General features: G+C 44.6%; 1 protein-coding gene across 2 annotated transcripts in view; it reads right to left on the bottom strand.

Moving 5' to 3' along the window:
• Window positions 1-23422, bottom strand: part of NPHP4 (nephrocystin 4) — a 277215-nt gene that overhangs the window by 218849 nt on the left and 34944 nt on the right. For both annotated transcript variants that reach the window (XM_061567973.1, XM_061567974.1), the window contains 3 exons: window positions 15920-16075; window positions 9139-9275; window positions 1734-1915 (listed from right to left, as the gene is read on the bottom strand). In XM_061567973.1, the coding sequence (XP_061423957.1) occupies window positions 1734-1915; window positions 9139-9275; window positions 15920-16075 (475 nt within the window). The remainder of the gene's footprint in view (window positions 1-1733; window positions 1916-9138; window positions 9276-15919; window positions 16076-23422) is intronic.

Below are 23422 nucleotides of genomic sequence, written 5' to 3'. Positions count from 1 at the left end.
GCTACATAATGAGCACGGAGGGGGGGGCATAGGTTCTTAAAAGTAAAGAAAATAATTGAAAAACATTGCCAGTTCAGAAACGCACGCTCAGAGGTGGCAAGATAACAAGGCGGGCAGCGCGGCTATGGGGGTGATTACCAGTCAACAGCGACGGCACGCGGGATTGGCGGACAACACTGCACGGCATCATTTTCTTCCTGCGATGAAACCGCATCATCCAGCAGGCAAGGCATCGTTATGCCCTAACCTTGTGTCTATGCAATGATCTCGGCTTCGGCCGCCACCTGGGGGGATTTATTGTTTCATTAGTAGATTGCTGTCCAGATGCATTACGAGCCCACGGCTTAAGCCCGTTCGGGAATAAAATTATGTAATGTGGCCTTATTGTCACAAAATGCGCAGAGTTGAACGGAAGATGAATAGAAGAGCTCCGAATGATTTAAAATGCGCTTGAGCACAATGGGTCGGTGAGTGAGTGAGCTCGCACGCCATTATCATTGCGCAGTGCAAAGTAAGAGACAAAGTAAGAACCTTTGCACTCTGGATTGACCAGAAAATTGTAAATGAGATTTGCTTAAAACATCCTCCTCCACGTGGAATCACATGAGCCCAATTACCCAACCGAGAATAGCAAATCCAAGATATAAAAATAACTGTAACAAAATATGACGGTCATTTGATGTGATTTATTTTTTTCCCCTGCTACAGCTACTGCTGACACAAGACGAAAGGTGTTGGAATGCTTCATTAGAACCCTCAATATCTTTCGCAAAAATTTTAGATTTTGTGAACATTTCAGCCTCACAATTGAAAGTGCACTAGATTCTGCCCGTAAAATATCCATCCATCAAAAACCAAAATCCTGCATCCACTTACATTCCTTATCATATCTGTATGTAATAATTGTACACATTTCATAATTAAGCCACTCTTCCACCCCATAGGTATGTCTACCGCCTGCAGCACAAACCCTAAGTCCAAGTTGTCCCCTGATAGCTGCAACATTCATGTCACAGTGGCCACGCATGAGTATGTATGTTGAACTTCTTTCGCACCGCACATAGCCAACCGTGCTACATGTGGCTATTTCACATTCCCCATGAGAGGGATCAATCTCTCAAAAAGAGGACACCACTATTAACTTCCCGCAAAATGGTACTGCGTTGTGCATCTCCAAAGGGGCTGATAGGATGATTTTACACGTAGGCTTTGACGACCAATATTATGATTCATAATTGGTTTATTTTTAGGTTCGATTGTGTGTAGGTGTGGTGTCAATCACAGTGATAACCCTCCACCACCCGACAAAGCCAAACAAATCAAGTTGTTACCTGGGCAAATGTGCCAATAACTCAAGATCTGAGCTTTTGCAAACACCTGATGATGCTGGTTGCAATGTCGAGCGAAACTTCGTACAAAATAGAACACATTTTTACTCGCTTTTTAACATTACCGGTTTGCTAAAAAGCTAAATCAATCGGCACATCCACCCACGAGACAACTTGATTGGCTTGGCTGTGCCGGCCGCATGATTCACAATTGGATGAGTTAGCCCCCCAAACAATATCATAAACTCGTGCCACCTTCGGATTCCGAGTCAAGAGCTTGAACTTCAGGCACCACCCGTGGCTCATAAACAAAACATATGATTTGTACGACGCAATATTACACTTTTTTTTTACATATAAAAAAGTGTCCAATCACAACTTCGTGTCCGAGAAGGCCGCACGTACCCTGTGCGGGTTAGCGATGCCGAGCGCTTGTGGACACTGCCCGCGCCGCCCTTGCCCGGGTCCCACTCGGGCACCAGCACGGCCACCTGCGGGTCCTGCACGAAGGTCCAGCCGTTGTGGACCCCGATGTGCAGCCTTCGCTCCTGCACGGTGACCGTGTGTCCGTCCGGCATGCGGTCGTCCTGCCACGCGCACCGGCCGTCAAGTCACGCACCGAAGCGTTATGAACGTGGATGGCAAAGCATGACGTGAACCCCTTCCCGTCCCGAGATGTCTTTACGTTGCAGGGTGGGGGTTCCGTTCACCGCTGAATCTCGGAACGCGCAAGCGGTTCGCGGTAATTTTATTTAGAGAGGCGTAGCGCTGCTGTTTTCAAAGACATTGAACTTTACTCACCGCAGAGAACTGTAGCGACACGACCGCACTCCACGATAGCCGGCGTCAAACTGTGCCACACGCCCTTAACGTATATGGCCTTTTACTTTTTTTTTCTACTTCTGATTTGGAATCGATTCGATTCCGTTCGGGATTGACTCCGGAAGAAAAGCTAATGATGCATACGCACGTCATCGGAACAGGAAGGCGTGAATAACATTAACATAAATGACAACATTTGGTATTAGCAGCATTCTTAAAGGACACAGCTATCATGGAAGATATCCCTTCGCTTGCGCGTGTGATTTGGTGAACCTCATGCCAGTCGTTATAATTCCGTGTTACCTGCCATTGTTACTTGAGCGGCGCGTGATTTGAATTGTGTTCTCCTTGAATGTGTTTGCCACTCAGTGTTCTGCACCGTTTTGATTGTTTTTATGCTGTAACTTCCCGGTGTTCACCAAGCTCCTTCACGGGGTCATTTTTGGAAATCAGCTTAAGGCTGAAGGTTTCTTCCCCGCGTAAAATGCAATCAATTGAACAATCCAAGGCACTATTATGATTACAATTGTTGACACAGGCAAAGCCTCACCGACTCTTATTCAGGATGGTGGTCGCCAAGAACTCGTTGAGATGTCACTCGTCACTGATGTTAACCGTGGCTGAGCATCTAACTCAGACAGCCAGATGCATAGCACAATGCGCTAACCACTGCACCACGGCTCCCTACGTCATTGTTGGGTAGTGTGGCTATACAATGATCACCTACACAGGTGCCCATGGAGGATAGCAAAGCTGAACTTCCACCTTTGTCACCCCGGGCTTAAAATGTGTGAACAATAATAGGAATCTGACTGTTGAACTGCTTGGAGATAAATTAAATCAACGATTTTAAATGGCAAGGCTGTATTTACCGGTACACGTGGCTTAATTAACATAAATCATTCTGTACAATTAAGTTAAATAATAACTATCCTTCATTAAGTCACTTTAAAGTAACACGATCATGTGCTTGCACTGCTTGAGTGAGTTGCTGTTGACAATGGACTTGTGAGAAGCGTATGTTGGCATTTCTGCGCACATCAAAGCTAGTTAAAGTTTTCATACAATAAAACAACCCCAAACACTACCGCAATGTAAATTCGTTTTTTTTAAAGATAGCGTCGGGTTTATGGCAATCGATCAGTTTGTTGTATGTACAATTTGAACGATGAATTGGTGATGTCTGGGCAATAGGTGCACGGCCCAGGCCATAGTGATCAATGGTCCTTATCCGATTCACACGTCCCTTTCTACTCTCGACAAAAAAAAGGCCACAATTAACGGAGCTCTTACATTCAACAAACTCTGTGCGCAGGCAACGAACACGCATCGTGTCAAACTCAATTGGTTCAGTTCCAGTTTATTCTGCGGTACCCTGTGAACTAAGGAGCTCTTAAGTGGGCTTTCATCAAGTAAAAAACACACCGTTTCCATGACAGACATAACACATCAGAGAAAAATGATTGAATATATTTATGAATACTCAAAAAAGGCAAGAAATCATATCATTTCAAATAGAAAATGTTTATATTTTAAAAGCTTTCGCCGATTAGGGAATAAAAAAAGTGCAATATTAGAACAGTAAATGGGAAAGAAAATGGCTATAACTTGACGGGTGGTTTCTAAAAAATGTTTTTGTATGAAACGTGGACATCTTTTCAAATACTCTTAGTTCTTTTGGTAAAGTCACGTAGGTAAAAAATGAAATTAATAATAATAAAACAATAAAAATCACGACGTTTCGGAGGCAACACAAGTCTCCGTCATCAGGTGGGACCGTCACAGCCAGATTTCATCACTTGATGCAGCAAATCTGGCTGTGTTGCCTCCGAAACGTCGTGATTTTTATTGTTTTATTTTTATTAATTTAATTTTTTACCTACGTGACTTTACCGAAAGATCTAAAAGTATGAATCCTTGCAGTCACGAAAGCTTCAAATCTTTTAAAGTAATTAATAGTAACAATTTACGTATATTGTCAATCCATTGCCGGAGGAAGGCCTCCCCACTCCGTGTCCATAATGGGGGGGGGGGGGATTTCATTAATATAGTTCACCGCAATGGCCACTGAGGGTTGCTGAAGTAAAGCCAGAACCAGAATATACAGTGGCACCTCGGTATACGTCATTAATTCGTTCCAGAAGGCAGAACTTATACCGAAAATGACGTCTACCAAACGAATTTTTCCCATAAGAAATAAAGGGAAAGGAAATAATACATTCCAGAGTATGAGAAATTTTATTTTGTTTGGCATAATATACATTAATTGGGTTGTATAAAATAATTTAGACACTACTTATTACTAAAATGCATACATAATTAAAATAGGTGCATAAATAAATTAAAATAAATTGAAATAAAAATATTATTTAACATCACTTTACCTTCTTCTTGGTTCTTTCGGTAAAGTCATGTAGAATGGAAATAATAAAATAATACAAATAAAACATAATAAAATAATTCTCACGACGTTTCGGCCACAACGCAAGCAGCCGTTCTACGTGACTTTACCGAAAGAACCAAAAAGATGAATCCCTGCAGTCACGAAAGCTTTAAATCGAAATTCTCTTTACCTTGCTGAGAGGAGTTGATAGCCTACGAGGATGGTGGTGAGGAAGGGGAGGAGTCGTGAATGGGGCATACGTGGGTACGCGGTGACTCATCCCGACCCATACAAGTTCTAGCAAGCGCGTCGTATCCCAAGCAAGACGTCGTATCCCAAGACATTTTTTTCTCTTCAAAACACGACGTATACCAAATTCGACGTATTACAAAGCGGTCGTATACCGAGGTACCACTGTATATTGCTCGTGACCGATGTCAGCCGTGGGTGGAAATCGAACTAATGTCACCGGGGTTCATAAAAGCACCTCCGATTAACACGGTTGGCTACGTATGGTGCGAAAGAAGTTCAATATTATATGTACATACAGCCATGGCTGGGAATCAAACTCATGTGGCTGGGTTCATGATAGTACGGTGCGTAATCCCGCAAAGCCACCGCTCCACCTGGCCACTTTTGAACCCTGAATGAAATCATACACTTTAACACGTAGGCTTTCGCGACCTCTATTTAAGACCAAAACAGGAGGATTTCTCCACAAGTCTAGCTGTCGCCTGATGATGCTAATTGTTGTAATTACTGGCGAAACTTCACGGTTCTCGAATTGTAAATGCTGCGGGTTTACTCTCCAACACACCGGTGTGCTGAACTAGTAACCAATTGGCACATTTTGTTCACGTGACAATCCTTAAAAATTGTCTGTATCGGGTGGTGGCGGGTTTAACGACATGTTTATATTCATGCGATCTAACTCGAAAGGCCTCTATTATGGAAATCACACAAATATGAATGTCTGTCTTACTCAAACAAGTGAGACAGTCAGTGCTCACCCCCCTTTTGCCAATTCTGAAACGCTGGTGCAAATTCCACATTCCTGTTGGTGAAAACGAGTTTATAGGAAAGATGACAAACGTTCAAAACCCAAATTGAGCCCCGCCGAGGGAAGATGTGCCGAGTTGATCCCAGACTTCGCAATTTGCGATTTGTGGCCACGCCTGCCACAATGTCACGGAGCAAAAATAAAGAATGTACCTATTAAAAAATAATGATGACCCAAAGAGTGACCTCATAACCGATGACCTGATTTTATCCCAGCATGTTACCAATGGAATGTTGAACTTACATTTCTCTATTTGTACAGCATGCCATTGTTAGGTAATTTTAAACGTATATATTATAACCAGGGTGCATGCATTGAATATTTATATATAAAGACCTAAATCTGTATGTATGTCTCTGAAACCTCTAGGGTACTTCCCGAAAAGGTATAAAGCTTAAATTTGGTACATATGTAGCTTTCAGGACAAACAACAGGGAAAAATATACAAATCTGAGATTTGTCATTTTAAGGCCACCAAATGTCGATTTTAAGTGCCCTATAAAAATGTTTGTGCGTGTCATTCAGAAACAGTTCAAAATATAAGATTGCAGGGTTTTTTCATTTGATAGAGCGTTAAACGGAAAATAAAATTCAAGCGAGAACCATTGGTTGTATCTTTTATTGTTGTTGAGATATTTTGAATGAAAGTGGGTTTGAACTAAAATATTGGCATTTTATATTTCGAAAACGGTAAAAGATAGGAGCTTCCCCTCAGAGTATTAAGTAAAACATTTTTGTGTTCTTTCTCATAAAAAAATTACGAAATCTTTAAATTGAACGGTTTCCGAAGAAGTTGAATCAAGTCATCAACAATTTTTGTAGAAAATTAGTTCGTGTATAATCGTAGATAAACAAAAATCATATCAGGTTAATCATCATATTTACTGAAAACTTTTGCATGGCGAAGACAGGCTTTATGAACTAGACTTTCTTTACAAAGTACATCAAAATCAAGATGTTATCGTGGGCAAAATTGTTGATACCACAAGACCCTGGCATTACTTCTTTCTGCCAGAAACCACAGGTGTCACACCGTTAATTCATGACCACCTACATCTGCCGTTATAGTATCCCACCATCTGGCTTTAGGTCTTCCTCCTTTGATTGCAGGACCCATATTGCGTTCAAATCACGAGTTCTCCTTTATTTTTCCCCATCTCATAAACATACAGTGTAATGTGTTAATCCCCGTTCACTCCTGAGATCCTATCTTCCCAGCAGTGAATCTTTTGGCTCATCACCACGGACACATTTTGCCCAAGACATTTCTACTGCGGTCGAATTCAGACCATCAACGAGCTGTTCTGAGAACCCAGTTAATGTACAGGTGACCGATTTGATTGTAAAAGCAGTGCATGTCAGTGTAACCGCCCAACTAATCCTGCCTGCATGTAAACTGCACACAGAACACATCACTCTCCCGCTATGATTCCGTTGACTTTCACGGATTCAGGGTCGCCTTTCGATTCGAGAATATGTTCTCTGTGTCTTGTTTGAACCGTCTTATTTGTCCATTCAGTATCTGTTTTGTCGGCCCATTTTGTTTATTATGATTTTCTCGATTCCCATTTCTGACACATGGTAATTTCAAACAATAAACATACTGCTCAACATCCACAGGTCGTGTGTCCCCTTGTAATTGTCCTGTTGTTGTTTGTTTACTTCGCCTAAAGTTAACATTTACGTACAATTAAGTTAATTACTTCTTACACGCACGATTCAACGCATGCATTGTGAGTATCAGTTTCCTTGGATGAATCAATGGACTGGTACCTCGCCTATGATAAACAGTTGGCTGGATGAATTCAGCTTCCTGCTTCAATAGGTTCCTGATGAACTTCAATCAACATACACAATTTCGCAAACGTCAATCAGTGGATACCGTATATTTATTTAAAGCGTTGTTTCATCTTGTAAGCAGACGAAGAACGTTATGATCGAGGCGGTGATGCCATTTCAATAAGATATTCAAAAATTATTATGTCTTTGCTGTAAATATCAAGCTTCATTGATGTATATACATGAAAGGATTTGTATATTTTCCAAAAGGTTAGCATGCTTGTTGAAACACACCGGGGTGTAGAAGTATTTGGAAGAAGAAAGTTTTTTTTTCTGTTGAACAATTTCGACCGCACGATCAAACTGCGCGCGATTGCTTAAATAAATAACAGCATGTGTAAAAAGTTTTTAAAATATATATATTTGTCATGGAGAGAAAAGAAAAAAAGGCACACGGAGAAGAGATATTAATGGACTCCTGCTCGCTTCCCTTGCCAGATTTGCGCGACAGCTGGCGTCATTGGTCTGGCCGTTCTTTCGATTTTGGCCTTTAGATTTAATGAGCGGGGAGCGTGCGTGCGCGTACGTGCGTGCGTGCGTGTGCGCGTTCCCCCCCCGACACACGGAAGTGTGGGCTCAAAATCGCACTCCTTTAGCACACGTGCGGCCGAGTCTCGCAAGGAGGGCCCCGTGATCCATCAAAGCTGACGCATATATTTCAAAAATAAAAAAAACCGTTGGAAATATACACGCACACACACATTTATATGATATCGTTGTCCTATTCATCCATCCAGCCTGTCCTGTAACTGTGTGCACAAGGTCACCAGAAGCAACGCTGCGCGTTATGCATTTTTCAACAAAGGCGGGGTGTCGTTGTTGACGGATATAATATAATCTCGTGACGTTGTATGGTCGATGGACACACGTAAATACGTCTATTTTATAATCGTGAGGGGCTGGGGGCTTGAGGTTCACCGCATGGTATGGTGGTCAGGAAAAGTATTTTGTTTTCAACGAAACAATGTTCGGCCCAGCTCTGAGGGCTCGCGCGTAAGAATGATTCCTGCACCTCCGAATAGCCCGGTTGGCTACGTACGGTGCGAAAGAATTTCAACGTACATGCACGTGATTCGCGAGCAGAATCCACATTGTTGTAAGAGCCCGAATAAAGCAACGACGTGTGTTGGGGAAAGAGAGGCCTATTGACATTGGACGTGCACGTCGACGGCTCTTTTGCCAAATCCACTGCTGGATTGAGGCTTCCTGATGCTGCGCCGATCGTGGGGGGGGGGGTCATTATTTAACCTTACTTCACCACACTGGTCAGTGCGGATTGAAGGTGGGGAGTATAGATGCTGGAGCATAGAAGTACAGTACGATTGATTTTGTTGTGCTATTCTCTGCTGCTCAAACTATAGATATGCTATGGTGGCGAGATGTGAACTACCTTGCCTGGTATACAAGAGACTGTGGGTTCGATCCTGACCCTGACGCCTATATATTTGGTGTTTCAATGTTCTCTCCCTGTGGTCATGCAGAATGTCCTCCTGGTCCTCCTGTTTTTCCCTCGACATTTAGAAACAAGCGTTTAGAGTATGTTGCTGCTATAAACTTCCACGTGACTAGCCACTTCGTTGGGCTATCATTTGTGGCCAGGTTGCTTCTGAAAAAGAGCTATATAGCTCAGTGGGCCTTACCTGGTAAAATAAAAGTAGCTTAGTTTAGTTTATACAGGGTGTATGCTGGCGAGTGCCCATTCTTACCGTGTTGAGTCGGTCTTGATTGAGAAGGCTCAGCAAGGTTTCTTCAAATCGCTCCAGCGACGGAGGCAGAGTCACCGTGATGTGGTCAAGAAAGCAGGGACTGGACTTCAAAAGTCTTGGCTTCAACAGGGCATCACCTGAAGGAATTTAATGCAACGACTGTTACAGCACTTCTAAAGGCCACGCAAGACGCGGCGGAAATATTATGGCAATTGCTGCCAACAATCGTCGCTGGCAATAGTTGCCGCGATATTTTTTTTGTATAATAAAACACGTGGTTGCCGAAATCTGGAAAAATGTGATCGCCCCTTCACTCCTGTGTGAAACCGGGAAAGCAACTTCCAATGAGGTCACATGCATTCCCAAGGTTGTGTGCTCTGTAGACCAATCATCGTTCATTCAAACATATTTTTCAACTCTGTGACACTGCCATCCAAGTTGGCAAAGTTATTCATGGTGAATGCCCTGCCAATGAATGTTGGCAGCAAAAATTTCCCCCAATACCGCCCTGGTGTACATGGCCGTCATAGGATAATCAATTCTTCTTTTGCACGGGCAGGGCAAATAACAAATGTATATATTGATGTCGCACGGATTTAAGCAATGCTCGGGTGGGACAGACAATATTGTAAAAAGGGACGGATGGACCCATGGTCGAGCGCCTTGATGGAATGGCAATGAGAGAATAGAACGGGCATCCGAAGAGGACGTCCGCCGAAAATTTTGGAACGGGAGTTTCGGCTCGTTGTGCCGGCGTTCGGTGGATCTTTGCATCACGGGGATCGTGGTGGATGGCAGCGGCTCGGGGAAGTTCTCATCCAGCAGTCCATCAACCACGGCCGATTAATAATGCATTTTTAAACAAAGTTAATATCAAAAGCAAGCGGGACGCATTATAACAACAAAAATGTTATTCAGACCTTCTGAAAGTGAGCGTTCAGAAGGCACGGGTGGGCTCGTCTCTGTCTGTCTGTGTGGTATGATTTTCCTCTTTCTAAACGAAGGAACGTGTGACTTTTGAAACAACATGTCCAGGAGTGGGGGTTGGCGAAAGCCGGTTCGAAAAATACATTTTCGTGCAATCAACGGAGATTGCACACAAATAATATTGAACAAAATTGGTGCGGTGTTTGAACTTGATTTAGGAAACACCCCCCCCGCCCGCCCTCCGTCCGCTCCCCCCACCCCCCCAATCTGATGTTACAGAAAAACAGAGATGTCAAACCACAGAACAAAACGCTTACCAGCACAGGAATATTGCACAGAATAAGTGAAAACATCATCAGTAATCACGGGGTGAGAATACCTTCTGAGGATAAATACAGTCAGATCTATATTTACCTTCTAAGTAATTGAACAAGACATTAGGGGGATGTTCATTGCTGAGTGATTTAAGATTGTGATGCTTGGGAACTTTGTTGTGATCTCAGAAATGGGTTCATTCCACATGTTCTCTTTTGTATTAATCTATGTTCAATTGGCTCACGTTATCCTCTGCCACTTAACATGCTACACTTATTCGAGAAGCAGCATTTGGCAATATCTTTGTTTTTGTGGTGCAGGGTTTCGATTGACACATAGTTCATTATTAATATTATGCATTGCTTAACCAGAAATGCTTCATCGAGTCTCGGGACTCTTTTTCAGGAGGGTCCTGTTAAGTTTCCACAGTAGGCGGCGATGATTTCCTACTTATCAATTCAATTTCATTAAATTAGCAAATTTAGACCCGTGACGCCGGCACACAAACGGCCTACTCTTGCGAATGACACCACGGGATCTTTAAAGTCCAAGGTGAAGCAGACGGTGCGTAGTTATGTTTTGGTTACGCCCGCGGTATTAGCCAGGGCAGCCACTGAATCCGAACCGTGAACCTCCACAACAAGCAGCGAACACGCGACCGCTGGGCCGTGTCGCCGCCCAAAGATAGCAAACAAATTTCTGAAGGAAAAAAAAACACAACGCAGATATCTTAATATATTCATGACACAGCAAAGACAACTTTTCATGTGTGAAGGAGCTGTTTTTTTACGTGCGTTGGCATGTATCCATTTATCTCCGTAGCGTTTCCGTGATGAATGCAGAGCAGATTAGGGTGTACTGGCACTTGATCTGGCTCTTGTGCTATCTCAGTCCCTCTATGTAAGCCCTCACCCCTCTTGTGTTATAATTATAATTTTAAATGTTCTATCTTTACAGGTGACGAATTAAAGGGGTATCAAACTAGATTCGAAGTCACGTAGAAAGAAATTTAATTAAATAATAGGTGGTATCATCATGACATTTTGTTCAATATAGCGTCGTCATTCGTGCAAATTGCACCTCAAAATCGCTGAGGGACCAAAGACTGGAAAGGCAGCCAGTTGGTGAGCCGGCACCAATAACAGTCCGAGCTCTGCAGCCCTCTATATACAAAGATGTTTTCAGCCAATTAATGAGAGCCCCCTCGCACGCGCGGAGAAAAGCCACGCTGTGGGATGGGACAACACTTCATCTTCATGTGAGCTGGAAACAGATGGAGATTAGTCCACACCCGCAACACTGCCTCTTCTGAGCAAACCAGGGTATGGCACATCGACGCACACGAGGAGGGAGTCTTGCAGCAACATTTGTGCGAGCCACCAACCCTCACCTAGACAGTGTTCTATTACAGGCCACGTACCACCGCCCAGCACCTGCAACCTGCATTATTGACATGCAAAAACACACTCTTAGTTCTTTCGGTAAAGTCACGTAGGTAAAAAATGAAATTTAAAATTAATAAAAAAATAAAATAACAAATTTTAAATTGTATTTTTTACCTACGTGACTTTACCGAAAGAACTAAGAGTGTGAATCCTTGCAGTCACGAAAGCTTTAAATCTAGAATGCAAAAACATATGGGTGAAATGCCCGTAAGGATGTGAAATTATCTCTAACAGTGTTTAGGAATACTTAATTACACTAAGATATAATTAGTCATTTCACAGTATCCACATATTCGGATTTGAGTGTCCGTTGTGGGTAGAATGGATGGGCGTAAAGTTTGAGTCTCAATGCCCATTGTAAAAATGAAATCCTACAAAAGTACGAAATAATCCTCTTTCACGTAATGCGCTGGCGCTTTCGAGTACATTTAGGTCCCATTATGCTATTGCCATTTTAGAAGCCGAACATTTTAAAGCCACAGCACTCGGTAATCTAGAGACGATTTCATGGCTACCCACTGGTGTGATATGTAAGCGGTGCCCCACACTCAAATAAATTTGGCGATCTCCCAGCAAAACTTCTCCGTCAGGCAATGTGTAGCATGTGGCTAGAACTCCACAAGATGTCTGGAGGTGTATCTCTAACTTTAATGCGCTACAATGGAATAATTTCCAACATGTTTCGTACACGCAAATGGTTAATTCTTTTCTCGAATGCAATAACATGTTCCGGGCCATCTTGCGAGCGACCGAGTGTGGTAAATTTTTATCCTTTTAATTAACAAGCTGTCAGCTTAACCAGTGCTGGGGTCCGTTGGGTAAGGGTATCTGAACAGAGGTGCAGTCACCACAATTGGGCCGTGCGCAATTGTACTAAATCGGAGAACCGTGATCTCCCGGGGCTACCAATGTTACTTCGAGCAACACCCTCATCCTCGTTCCCCACTTTATTTTGTAGGCGACCATACTCCGGGGATTATGCAGAATAGTGGGAAAGCATGAGGGTCACAGGACGTGAAATCTGGGCCGGTACGCTTTCGCATTACGTCCCGGCGCAAATGAGATTACAGCGACTGGCTGCTGCTCATCCGATGGAATATCTGCAGATGTAGAAAACATTTGCCTGGGATAAGCCGGCTTTTGCTTAGACTATCGGCTACCGCAGCATTAACAGCTGCGGGCCATTCGTCTCTGACGTGTTCCCTACTTCGGATGCCACTCTGTCATTAGTCTCCATCAACTGGCCATCATCCCTTCTCGCGACATGTCCTGCAAAGCCCACTCACTTTTCGCGATGGTGACTGTCACACCGTTGACTTGCGAATGTCCTCTAATCGACATCTATTCCTCCCTCCTATCTCAGTGTAACTCCCGGAATGCACCTCCTTACACGCTTTTACGGGGAAAAAAATTCAGCTCTTTGTTCCAAAGGACACAATTATCATGATTAGCAAAATGAAAAGTCACTCAAGCATCATGAAACTATTTCATTTCATAAGCAAACTACATGACAGTGTGTACTTCAGACATCAATGGTTGACAATCGGTAAAAGCATCCTTATAGCCTGTGCTCGAGTCGCCCATTTGTAGAACGGGTGGCGCTACGGATACTTAAAAAGATAGCAGTGTCTCTTAGTGACATTGACACCAGCAAAATCACAGGGACAATTATTCAGCATCAGTGGGTGAGAGACAGTGCTAGTGCCCAAGCCCCCACCCTTCAGCCTGCCCTTGCAGCCCCTAATCCTTTATTACATTATTACTATTAAGAAACGTAATGTCATCAGGATAAATTGCTAAGGGGGTCTGATCTTGAGAGCGTGACACCACACAAAGCTTCTGCTCGTTTCAGGACAATTTGTGGCATTCGGGCCGAGCGTTCGGATCAGGCAAAGGAAACCACACGGCTCTCTCTCTCTCGCCTCTTAGGAGTTATTTACAGATCCCCTTAGTTTGGTTATCTTGAGTTGTAAATGTCGCCATTGATTACTAAATAAACGAGTCCGAAAGTCTGAGACTTATGCATTCCCATTGAATCTTTAAGATTCATAAATATGGCTCAGTTAGGCTTAGGGCATTGTATGGTAAAAGAGCTGCCGAAACAAAGTGTTTCTCTTTTTCAAATTATTCTGCAATAATGAACAATATTATTATATCAGTGTACTAACACAGTGCCACGCATGCTCTTCAGCACTCGCCGTTGTGTTTTGATCAGGATCGTGATCTCGATGTGGCCTATGGAACTTGTAAATGCACAACCGAGCGCTCTGCTCCTCCGAGGATGTAAGCGTATCACTTCTGCACACATACAACCATTCTGCCAATCCACTGCTGGATGAGGGCCTTGCGGTTCACGGCGGTTTATTTGGCAAAGCTTTACCATGCTGGTCAGTGCGAGTCGGTGAAGGTGGAGAGCATAGCTGTGGAAGCAGAAAATAGTACAACAGTGCATTTTGCAACACTGCCCTTTGCCGACCGCCACTTAGCCACGTATTACAACCTGGCATGGACAACCAGCCCATTCCCTCCCTGCCATCTCCGGTAACTGCCACCACTGCGGACGGTCTTGGGCCGTAGTTGTCCTTGTAAGAGTTTCTTGGCTTAAATGGAGCTTTACCGGCTGAAATAATACAGCTTGAGTCTTCATGCATTATGGTCAGCAAACCCGATCCAGGCTCGAACCTGCTTAGCTTCCGATATCTCAATGCGGGACGATTCAAGCATATTACTAGAGATGACGAATATGCCTTTCTGGACATTGTTCATAAAAAGGCAACAGATTTTTTTGGTTTCTAGACACAACGTGTTTAACGACACCAACACTGGTACAATGTGCCTGAAGAGCACTGCAGACCGCCAATCGAAAAAGAAAAAAAAGGACTGCACTCCCTGGATGATTAATCTTGATGCATTCAACGGAGGTAACGTGTTCGAGCAGGGAATTAATGAGTCGCACCGTGTCTTGGCTCATAACTGTGAAGAATCCAAATGTTAAGGATCTTGTAAGTGTTATATCTTCTTTCGGAGAAGAGTTGTGTGTGGGGGGGTGGGGGTTATAACAAGGACAACAACTGCACGGCCGGAAAATAGATAACAACAACACAGGTGGCCTTACCAACGGCGGCACGGGGCTATAAAGATTAGCAAGAACACACTGGGGGGGTCACGTGCTCTGCTTTAATGGGCCGTAACGGTAAATTTATACGGCACTTTGCGGCATTCAGACACATCCACTTGATCGACTGTAATGATCCCGTCGCACAACAACGTGGATCGTCCTTTGCATGTGCTGCAATAAGCAGTCTGATTTATCCCTCTGCGAACGTTATTTACCACGATGCATCATTTTTAGCGCCAAGCAGCATCAACGAACGGAAGAAAACAAAGTTTGTTCCGTCCGCTGTGTTCCACCGTGAGTAACCGGCCGGAGTTTTGCACGTTCCGTTACGCTTTTGTTGTTGCGCTTTGCAACGAAACCACGGGGATGGATTTTTTTTTGAGATTCCATTAAGGGGGGGGGAGGGGGGGGGAAGTGTTGTTTCCGAGGCAGCTCCTAAGTAGTGGAATATCTTGCCGTGGTTATTTAAGCACATCTGCAAGCGCCATCGTTTTTTAAAATAAAATCAGAAGCTTACCTTGTTTCAGACTGCTTGCTCCGATTGGTGTTTCATAACACACCAAGTTTTGCAATTTGCTCGCTTCACGAAGGATGCTTGGTCCGTTTCACATTTAGTTTCTGAATTTTGTTTTCCCCTGCCAAGTCAGCACTTAAGGATTTATTTCATCTATACAAATTAGCTGTAGAAGAATTAAATGTTTTTTTCTTTCTTTCTTTCAAATACACGCAGAGTGCAAGCATGACGGGGCTTCACGAAAGTCAAGAGAGAATGAATTAAACATCATCAGCAAAAGTAGCAGCCGCAGCGGCCATTATCGCCGTCAAAGTAAAACACAACGGCGAGGAGGCATAACGAAGCGGGCCCATTCGGACAACGTCGGATTGTCGTCGTGGCAAACGACAAGTGCGTAACTAAGCCGCCCGCGTGTGTCATGTACGTGCGAACGCAGATTGTGCGCCTTTCGCACGAACTTACCGGAGTTAGCCGGAGCCGATGCCAGGCCGGGGACTATCGCGGAGCCGGGGAGAGGGCAGTTTTCGGGCAGCAGATGCTGTGCCTTTGCGAGCGGCTCGTGCGGCTGCAGCGTGTAGACCAAGTGGGCACCGGCGATGGGCAGCACCAGCTTGTTGGCTACAAACAAGTGCAGTTTGGCAGACGGAGTTTCAAGTCAAATCCCAATGCTGCGAATTGAACAAGCCACTGTCTGGCGGCACCTGCCAGCAATCAACCACTGCAAGGATAGGATTACATGAATTTATTTTGTTACTGGATTCATGGCACACGGGCGAAGAAGCGTCTTTCTGGAATTCTCAAAGCAAACAAAAACCTCGTATAGTATCGTGGCTGACATTTACCCAGACGATCACTCCACACAACAACTTAACACTCCGGAAAAGAAGCGGTGTGCCACTAATGATTTCTCTCAAAAGCAGGCGAGGTGAAAAGAAAGTTTTAAAAAATTTACACGGCTCCTGTTGTATGTGTTGTGATTATGAAATTTTGATGAAAATAATAAAAATTAATAATTTTCCGAAAAATGCGCAAATCGCATTAATTATGATAGTGTGTGTATTAATATGCATAAATTATGATAATGCGTGTGATTATATGCATAAATTATGATAATCGTAGTAATTTATGCGGAGGCTTGCGATTATGTTAATGTGTGCAGTTATGATAATTTGCTTTCGTTTATCCAGAGTTATCAATCAGGATAACACGATTATCATAGATTCATTTACCGATTATCCTAGTGTGTGTTATAATATTTTAGGTCTCCATTTTCATATCTCATCACAGGATACAGTTGTCAAGAATAAGACAGTTTTGCATGGACTTGGAAGGAACACTCGATATGCTTCTGTGATAACAATTTTATTCTAACAAGCACGTGACATTCTATCATGCAGGTCAAACATGCGTCAATAATTCATGGGCAAGATTATGCAATTAACTAATATGAACGACAAAAACTTATGCAGTTGCGAAATTATGCAATTATGCAATATGAATAACGAAAACTCTTATGCATTTATGTAACTCGACGGCAGCAACTGCTTTGCACGATCAGTTGATATTGAACGCACCACCTCGAAATGGCAACCCTTTTTGAAACGAAAAGACAGTTTTCTTTTAAAGTCTTATTCGTGTGCGTGCTGTGTGTGCGTTGTCCCCTCGTAATATTAATTGTGTCGTTAGCTTGTGTGGTGTGGGAGGATACGAACAGCTCCTGCTGCTCCCTCGCTCGGCGTGTCGCTCGGCTTTGCTCTCCCTCTCTCTCTCCACTGCTGGATTGAGCGGCGTTGGCACGATGTTCCTTGAAGAAACTTGCTTGCTTGGCGCTTGATGGTTCCGGGGGCTTGGTGCTGCTCGTGCGCTCTCTCTTTCTACTGCTAGATGACGAGTTGGCACGATGCTGTCCTTGAAGATGCTCGGTCGCTCGTGTCGCTCGGTGTCGCTCGGTGGCGCAAGGTGTCGCTCGTTGTCGCTCGATGGCGCGCGGTGGCGCACGGAGGCGCAAGGTGGCGCACGGTGGCGCAAGGTGGCGCACGGTCAGCGCTCGTTCAGCGATCTCCGCCTTTCCTGCGGGTTGTTCGCTGGTCGTCACTCTGACGAGGAGCGATGCTTCGTTCGTGGCAGGGTGGACGTTGGCGTCTTTGTTGGCTTCACTCGCAGCTCTGCGACTCAGGGTAGCGATTCCTCTCAGGTGGTGCAGACCTCGGCTTGTAGCTACGCGTCGCTACTCCGCAAACCTCGTCATTCTGAATGACAGGAGCTTCTTCGTTGGCGGCGACGAGGAGAGATGGTTGTCGCCCTGGAGAACTCTGGTGGGGCCTTAGCCCGGAGACGAGATGAGATGTAGGCCGGAGCTCGTGAAGATCTGTGGTGGAGCCGAAGATGGGCTCGTAGCCCGGATGATATCTTGTGTTGGAGCCGAAGCCCGGACGATATGTGATGGGGGCCAGAGCCCCTGTCGATCTGCGTTGGAGCCAAAGCCCGGATGATATGCTTTGTATGGATTTTCCTTCGGTTTATATCGGAAACTTCCACTCGGCTTCCCGAGTTGTTCAAAGGCTGTGTCATAAAACCTTCCTGTGGGCTGAACCATCTGCGTCCGTGTGTGTGTCCGTCCGTGTGTTTCGCGTGCGTGTTTGTCCGTGTTGTGGGGAGACAAAGGCGGTTGTTTCCACGGTGGGAGCACCCGGCGCATGCGCTTATTTATTCGAAGACGTGTTTATTTCCTTTGAGCCATTGCCCCTTTTATGGGTGTCATTTCCTAGCTTGGTGCCTGTGTGTGGAGATCCTCTCGGAAAGACAAAGGCGGCCGTGTTGCTCGCTTCCCATGGGTGTTGTGTTTGGTTAATTTTGAGAGCCTTCTCCGCCCTTGATTCCTCTTCTACTTTAATTCCGTACTTATTATTTGACTTCTTGTGATTATTTAATCTGATATCCCGGCTTATCTTTGTTCAGAATATAATTATCTCTTCCTCCGTGTCTCCTGGTTCTGCAACCCCCCGCCTGCAATTCCCCCCCTCCCTTGTTCCTCTTGTGTGAATTTAGGGGAGTTTTTTTTTTTATTACCTTATTGCCCCCCCTGTCATGTCCTCTTTCCTTTGAAATGAGGTATGCGCGCATCTGTGGAAGTGTGGGGGCCTCTGTGGAAGTGTGGGGGCGTGTTCGTTCCCACGTGGCCCCGTGTCTATTAAAAAAACAATATTATATATGATGGCAGAATAAGCCTTAAAAAAAAATAATATTAAAAAAAAAATAAAAAGGGGGTACATACACAACAGTCCGCCCGTTTGAAAATTATCAGGGGTCGATTTGGCCACTGGCGAATTTTCAAACAAAGTAATGCCCCCTTTTTATGTCATGAATCCCATCAGCCGCCCTTACTCTCGGCGGTTATTTCTTACGACGCGCGTGCACGTATTGCCATCTTAACCTGGTTACATCTGAAATAAGCAAAGAAAATAAACAACACGTTAACATCGATATTGCGTTACATCGGTTCTCATACATCATAACTCTGACGAACATTCATTTTTGTTTTGTTAAATCCTGGGAAACGCTAGGTAGCGGTTTCGAACGCATTTATGCGTTACCTTCCTCATGTTGCCTGGTTTACCACTTATCACTTTGATAATTTGATCACGGTTTTCGGGTTCGTTTTTGTAGTTTCCTCTCTCACTCTCTCGCGTCGTGGGAGTGTGTGGTGAAAAATTGTGCTGCACGTAACCAGAATTTGCGCACACGACCCATTTTGACACTTGGTTCGTGGCATTCGCTCTCTCTGCGATTACATGCACATTTGCCGAGTCAGTGTGTCGACTTAATTCCGTGCCTCGTAATGTTGCCCTCTTTGTTTTTACGAGTGTGTTAGATTCCAACACCATTCCTGATATGTCATGAACATTCGTCTCCATTTTAGCACTCCGATCCACATACATTTTGGTTTCCCTTGGATATTTTCCATTCAAAGGCTCACGCCTGCGCTCCTCAGGGCGTGTCTCTGTGTTCTCTCTTTGTCTCTGCTGTCTGCTATCCACCGTCCGATCACACTTCAATTCAGCCCTGTCACTTGCAGCCTGCTCAGGGTTTAACACCTCGGCGGGTGGGGCGCGTGTTGGCCGCTCGCTCGCACTCACTGTGGATGGTTCATCACGTATTTGGACCGCATTCTGTGTTATTCCTCTATTCCCTCTTGGTATAGCCGGTGGAGGAATTGGTCGGAATTGGATCGATTGTGTTTGACCTCCCATCCTGCGATTCTCCTGAATGTTCGCATCCATACCTCCGCGGTCTGTGTAACACCTTCCCGCTAGGTGGTTATCTTGCCATCTCTGTGCGTAATTTGAACCTTGCGTGTGTCGTGGGATGGGGTGTTGATATGGTTCTGCTCTGAACCTCTCCCTCCTGCGATTCTCGTACATTTTTGGCCAAGTATTTCTCCCATTTGGGTGCCACATTTTTCCTGGATTGTTACCTCGCCATCTTTGTGGGTAATTTTGATCTTGTGTGTGTCGTGGCATGGGGTGTTGATATGGTTCTGTTCTGAACCTCTCCCTCCTGCGATTCTCCTGAATGTTCGGCTTTGTGCCGCTCTCATTCTCGTGCCAACCTCTCTCTGGGTTATTTTGCCATGTGTGCGTGCGTTTCTGCTCCGTCCTGCATGGTGGGACTGCTCGGTGATTTTTATTCCTCTCTGAGAGGCTGGGTTCCTCATCCCTCTCCCTGTGTTCTGGATCCGAATTATGATTCTTAGCTCTGTATAACCATGCCATGTACGCCTTGCTCTCTATGCGGCGTAAGGATGCGGTTTCTGGATTCAAAACCATTCTCACCCTTTCTGTAATCTCTGGGCTCAAGGATTCAAAAAACATAATTTTGAACATTTTATCTCCTTCGTGGTATTGATTCACATCGCCTGCGTAATACGCTCTTTTAAATTGGACGAGGTAGTCACGTGGATCTTGGTCCATGCCCTGGGTCATCGATTTTACAGCATAAAACCCCTCAGTGAGTGTCGAATATTCTCCAAACTTCCGAATCACTGCCAGGCTCAGTTGTTTAAAATCATTTCTAACCTTGTGTGGTAGTGACTTTACCCATGGAATAGATTCTTTATGTAAGGTCCGTTTCAACAAACTCGCTTTTTCATCCCGTCTCCTCAGCCCTCTAATCATTGCCTCCTCTTCTACGGTTGCGATATGTGTGTGGATATCCATAGTCTTATTGTGGGGGTCAAAATCGGGAATTCTGACTAGAGCCTTGTCCATCAATTTAAGGGTTTTACTGGTGAATAGGTATTCCGAAAGTTGATTGCCGACAGCGTCATCATCAAACAAGTTATCATCAGGCAATCTGTCACTTTGGTCTGTGCTGTGTCGCTTGTGTTTAAGTGGTGTGCATTTTCTGTGTGCGCGCCCAGTGCCGTGTCGCTCGTGTTGCCATTTCCCTTCAGTTTTTGCCTCTGCCCTTAGTGTACCATGTCCTGGCGATTTTACTTTAACATTTTTCCTCCCTCTATCTGTGAAGTTGTCAGTCTCACATGTTTTTGTTTGCATATGTATCTCTCCATTCCTTCTCTCGAATTGTGAGGGTTTCCCTTTGTCAATGATTTTTTGTTCGATATCCATAATTTTTGTGCGATTAGTCCCTGGACTCTGTCCACGTACCCAAGAGTGTGATTTAATGTTACTTCCATATTTATTCTGTGGATCAACGTCTGTGAGTTTCGCTGGTGTCGCGAGCACTGATTTCTCTCCCGTTTCCTTTCCAAATTTTCCCTCATTCCACAATCCCTGTCTGTATGCCTGTGTGAGAAGGCATGAGTCCTGTCCTGCCTTTCCTGCAGTTTTTACATCGTGTTCGCCTTCGTTACCTTTTATCCAGTCAATTAGTTTCCCCCGAGGTGTGTTCGTGTTATCGATACAGCTCCCTTCCCATATGTCTCTCTGACTGTACTGCTTTGTAACAGATTGGTCGGTACGTTTAAATACGAGCTCCCCGTTTCCCGTAACCCATTCAAAAATTATTCTTAATCCTAGCATCTTAGGTATGGCGGAAGTTACTTTGACATTTCTTTTCAGAGTGCATATAAACAATTATCTCACAGAGTGTAGTCAATTCGACTCGAGCTATCTGTTATTTTCCGATTCAGAGTGCGTACCTCTAACACCATTTATCACAGGATGCAATTGGTTTGATACGATATTATCTTAATTCCACTGTCTCTGTTTTAACCTGCTATTCTGGGTTTTAACCTTAGAGGGCGTTTTTTTGTTTTCCGCCCGTTCACAATTACCATGCAATGTTCGATCCTGATATTCTGGTTAACACGAAGTGATTCATTCCATCATCCATGCAAAACACTGTCTGCGAGAGATCCCGGACGACGCCACCCATTATGTTGTATGTGTTGTGATTATGAAATTTTGATGAAAATAATAAAAATTAATAATTTTCCGAAAAATGCGCAAATCGCATTAATTATGATAGTGTGTGTATTAATATGCATAAATTATGATAATGCGTGTGATTATATGCATAAATTATGATAATCGTAGTAATTTATGCGGAGGCTTGCGATTATGTTAATGTGTGCAGTTATGATAATTTGCTTTCGTTTATCCAGAGTTATCAATCAGGATAACACGATTATCATAGATTCATTTACCGATTATCCTAGTGTGTGTTATAATATTTTAGGTCTCCATTTTCATATCTCATCACAGGATACAGTTGTCAAGAATAAGACAGTTTTGCATGGACTTGGAAGGAACACTCGATATGCTTCTGTGATAACAATTTTATTCTAACAAGCACGTGACATTCTATCATGCAGGTCAAACATGCGTCAATAATTCATGGGCAAGATTATGCAATTAACTAATATGAACGACAAAAACTTATGCAGTTGCGAAATTATGCAATTATGCAATATGAATAACGAAAACTCTTATGCATTTATGTAACTCGACGGCAGCAACTGCTTTGCACGATCAGTTGATATTGAACGCACCACCTCGAAATGGCAACCCTTTTTGAAACGAAAAGACAGTTTTCTTTTAAAGTCTTATTCGTGTGCGTGCTGTGTGTGCGTTGTCCCCTCGTAATATTAATTGTGTCGTTAGCTTGTGTGGTGTGGGAGGATACGAACAGCTCCTGCTGCTCCCTCGCTCGGCGTGTCGCTCGGCTTTGCTCTCCCTCTCTCTCTCCACTGCTGGATTGAGCGGCGTTGGCACGATGTTCCTTGAAGAAACTTGCTTGCTTGGCGCTTGATGGTTCCGGGGGCTTGGTGCTGCTCGTGCGCTCTCTCTTTCTACTGCTAGATGACGAGTTGGCACGATGCTGTCCTTAAAGATGCTCGGTCGCTCGTGTCGCTCGGTGTCGCTCGGTGGCGCAAGGTGTCGCTCGTTGTCGCTCGATGGCGCGCGGTGGCGCACGGAGGCGCAAGGTGGCGCACGGTGGCGCAAGGTGGCGCACGGTCAGCGCTCGTTCAGCGATCTCCGCCTTTCCTGCGGGTTGTTCGCTGGTCGTCACTCTGACGAGGAGCGATGCTTCGTTCGTGGCAGGGTGGACGTTGGCGTCTTTGTTGGCTTCACTCGCAGCTCTGCGACTCAGGGTAGCGATTCCTCTCAGGTGGTGCAGACCTCGGCTTGTAGCTACGCGTCGCTACTCCGCAAACCTCGTCATTCTGAATGACAGGAGCTTCTTCGTTGGCGGCGACGAGGAGAGATGGTTGTCGCCCTGGAGAACTCTGGTGGGGCCTTAGCCCGGAGACGAGATGAGATGTAGGCCGGAGCTCGTGAAGATCTGTGGTGGAGCCGAAGATGGGCTCGTAGCCCGGATGATATCTTGTGTTGGAGCCGAAGCCCGGACGATATGTGATGGGGGCCAGAGCCCCTGTCGATCTGCGTTGGAGCCAAAGCCCGGATGATATGCTTTGTATGGATTTTCCTTCGGTTTATATCG

Source organism: Lethenteron reissneri, chromosome 40 (assembly GCF_015708825.2).
Source record: "Lethenteron reissneri isolate LAM-NWPU_2019-01 chromosome 40, ASM1570882v1, whole genome shotgun sequence".
Lineage (NCBI taxonomy): Eukaryota > Metazoa > Chordata > Hyperoartia > Petromyzontiformes > Petromyzontidae > Lethenteron > Lethenteron reissneri.
Note: the sequence above shows the minus strand (reverse complement) of the source record. Positions and strands in the feature narration are given on the sequence as shown.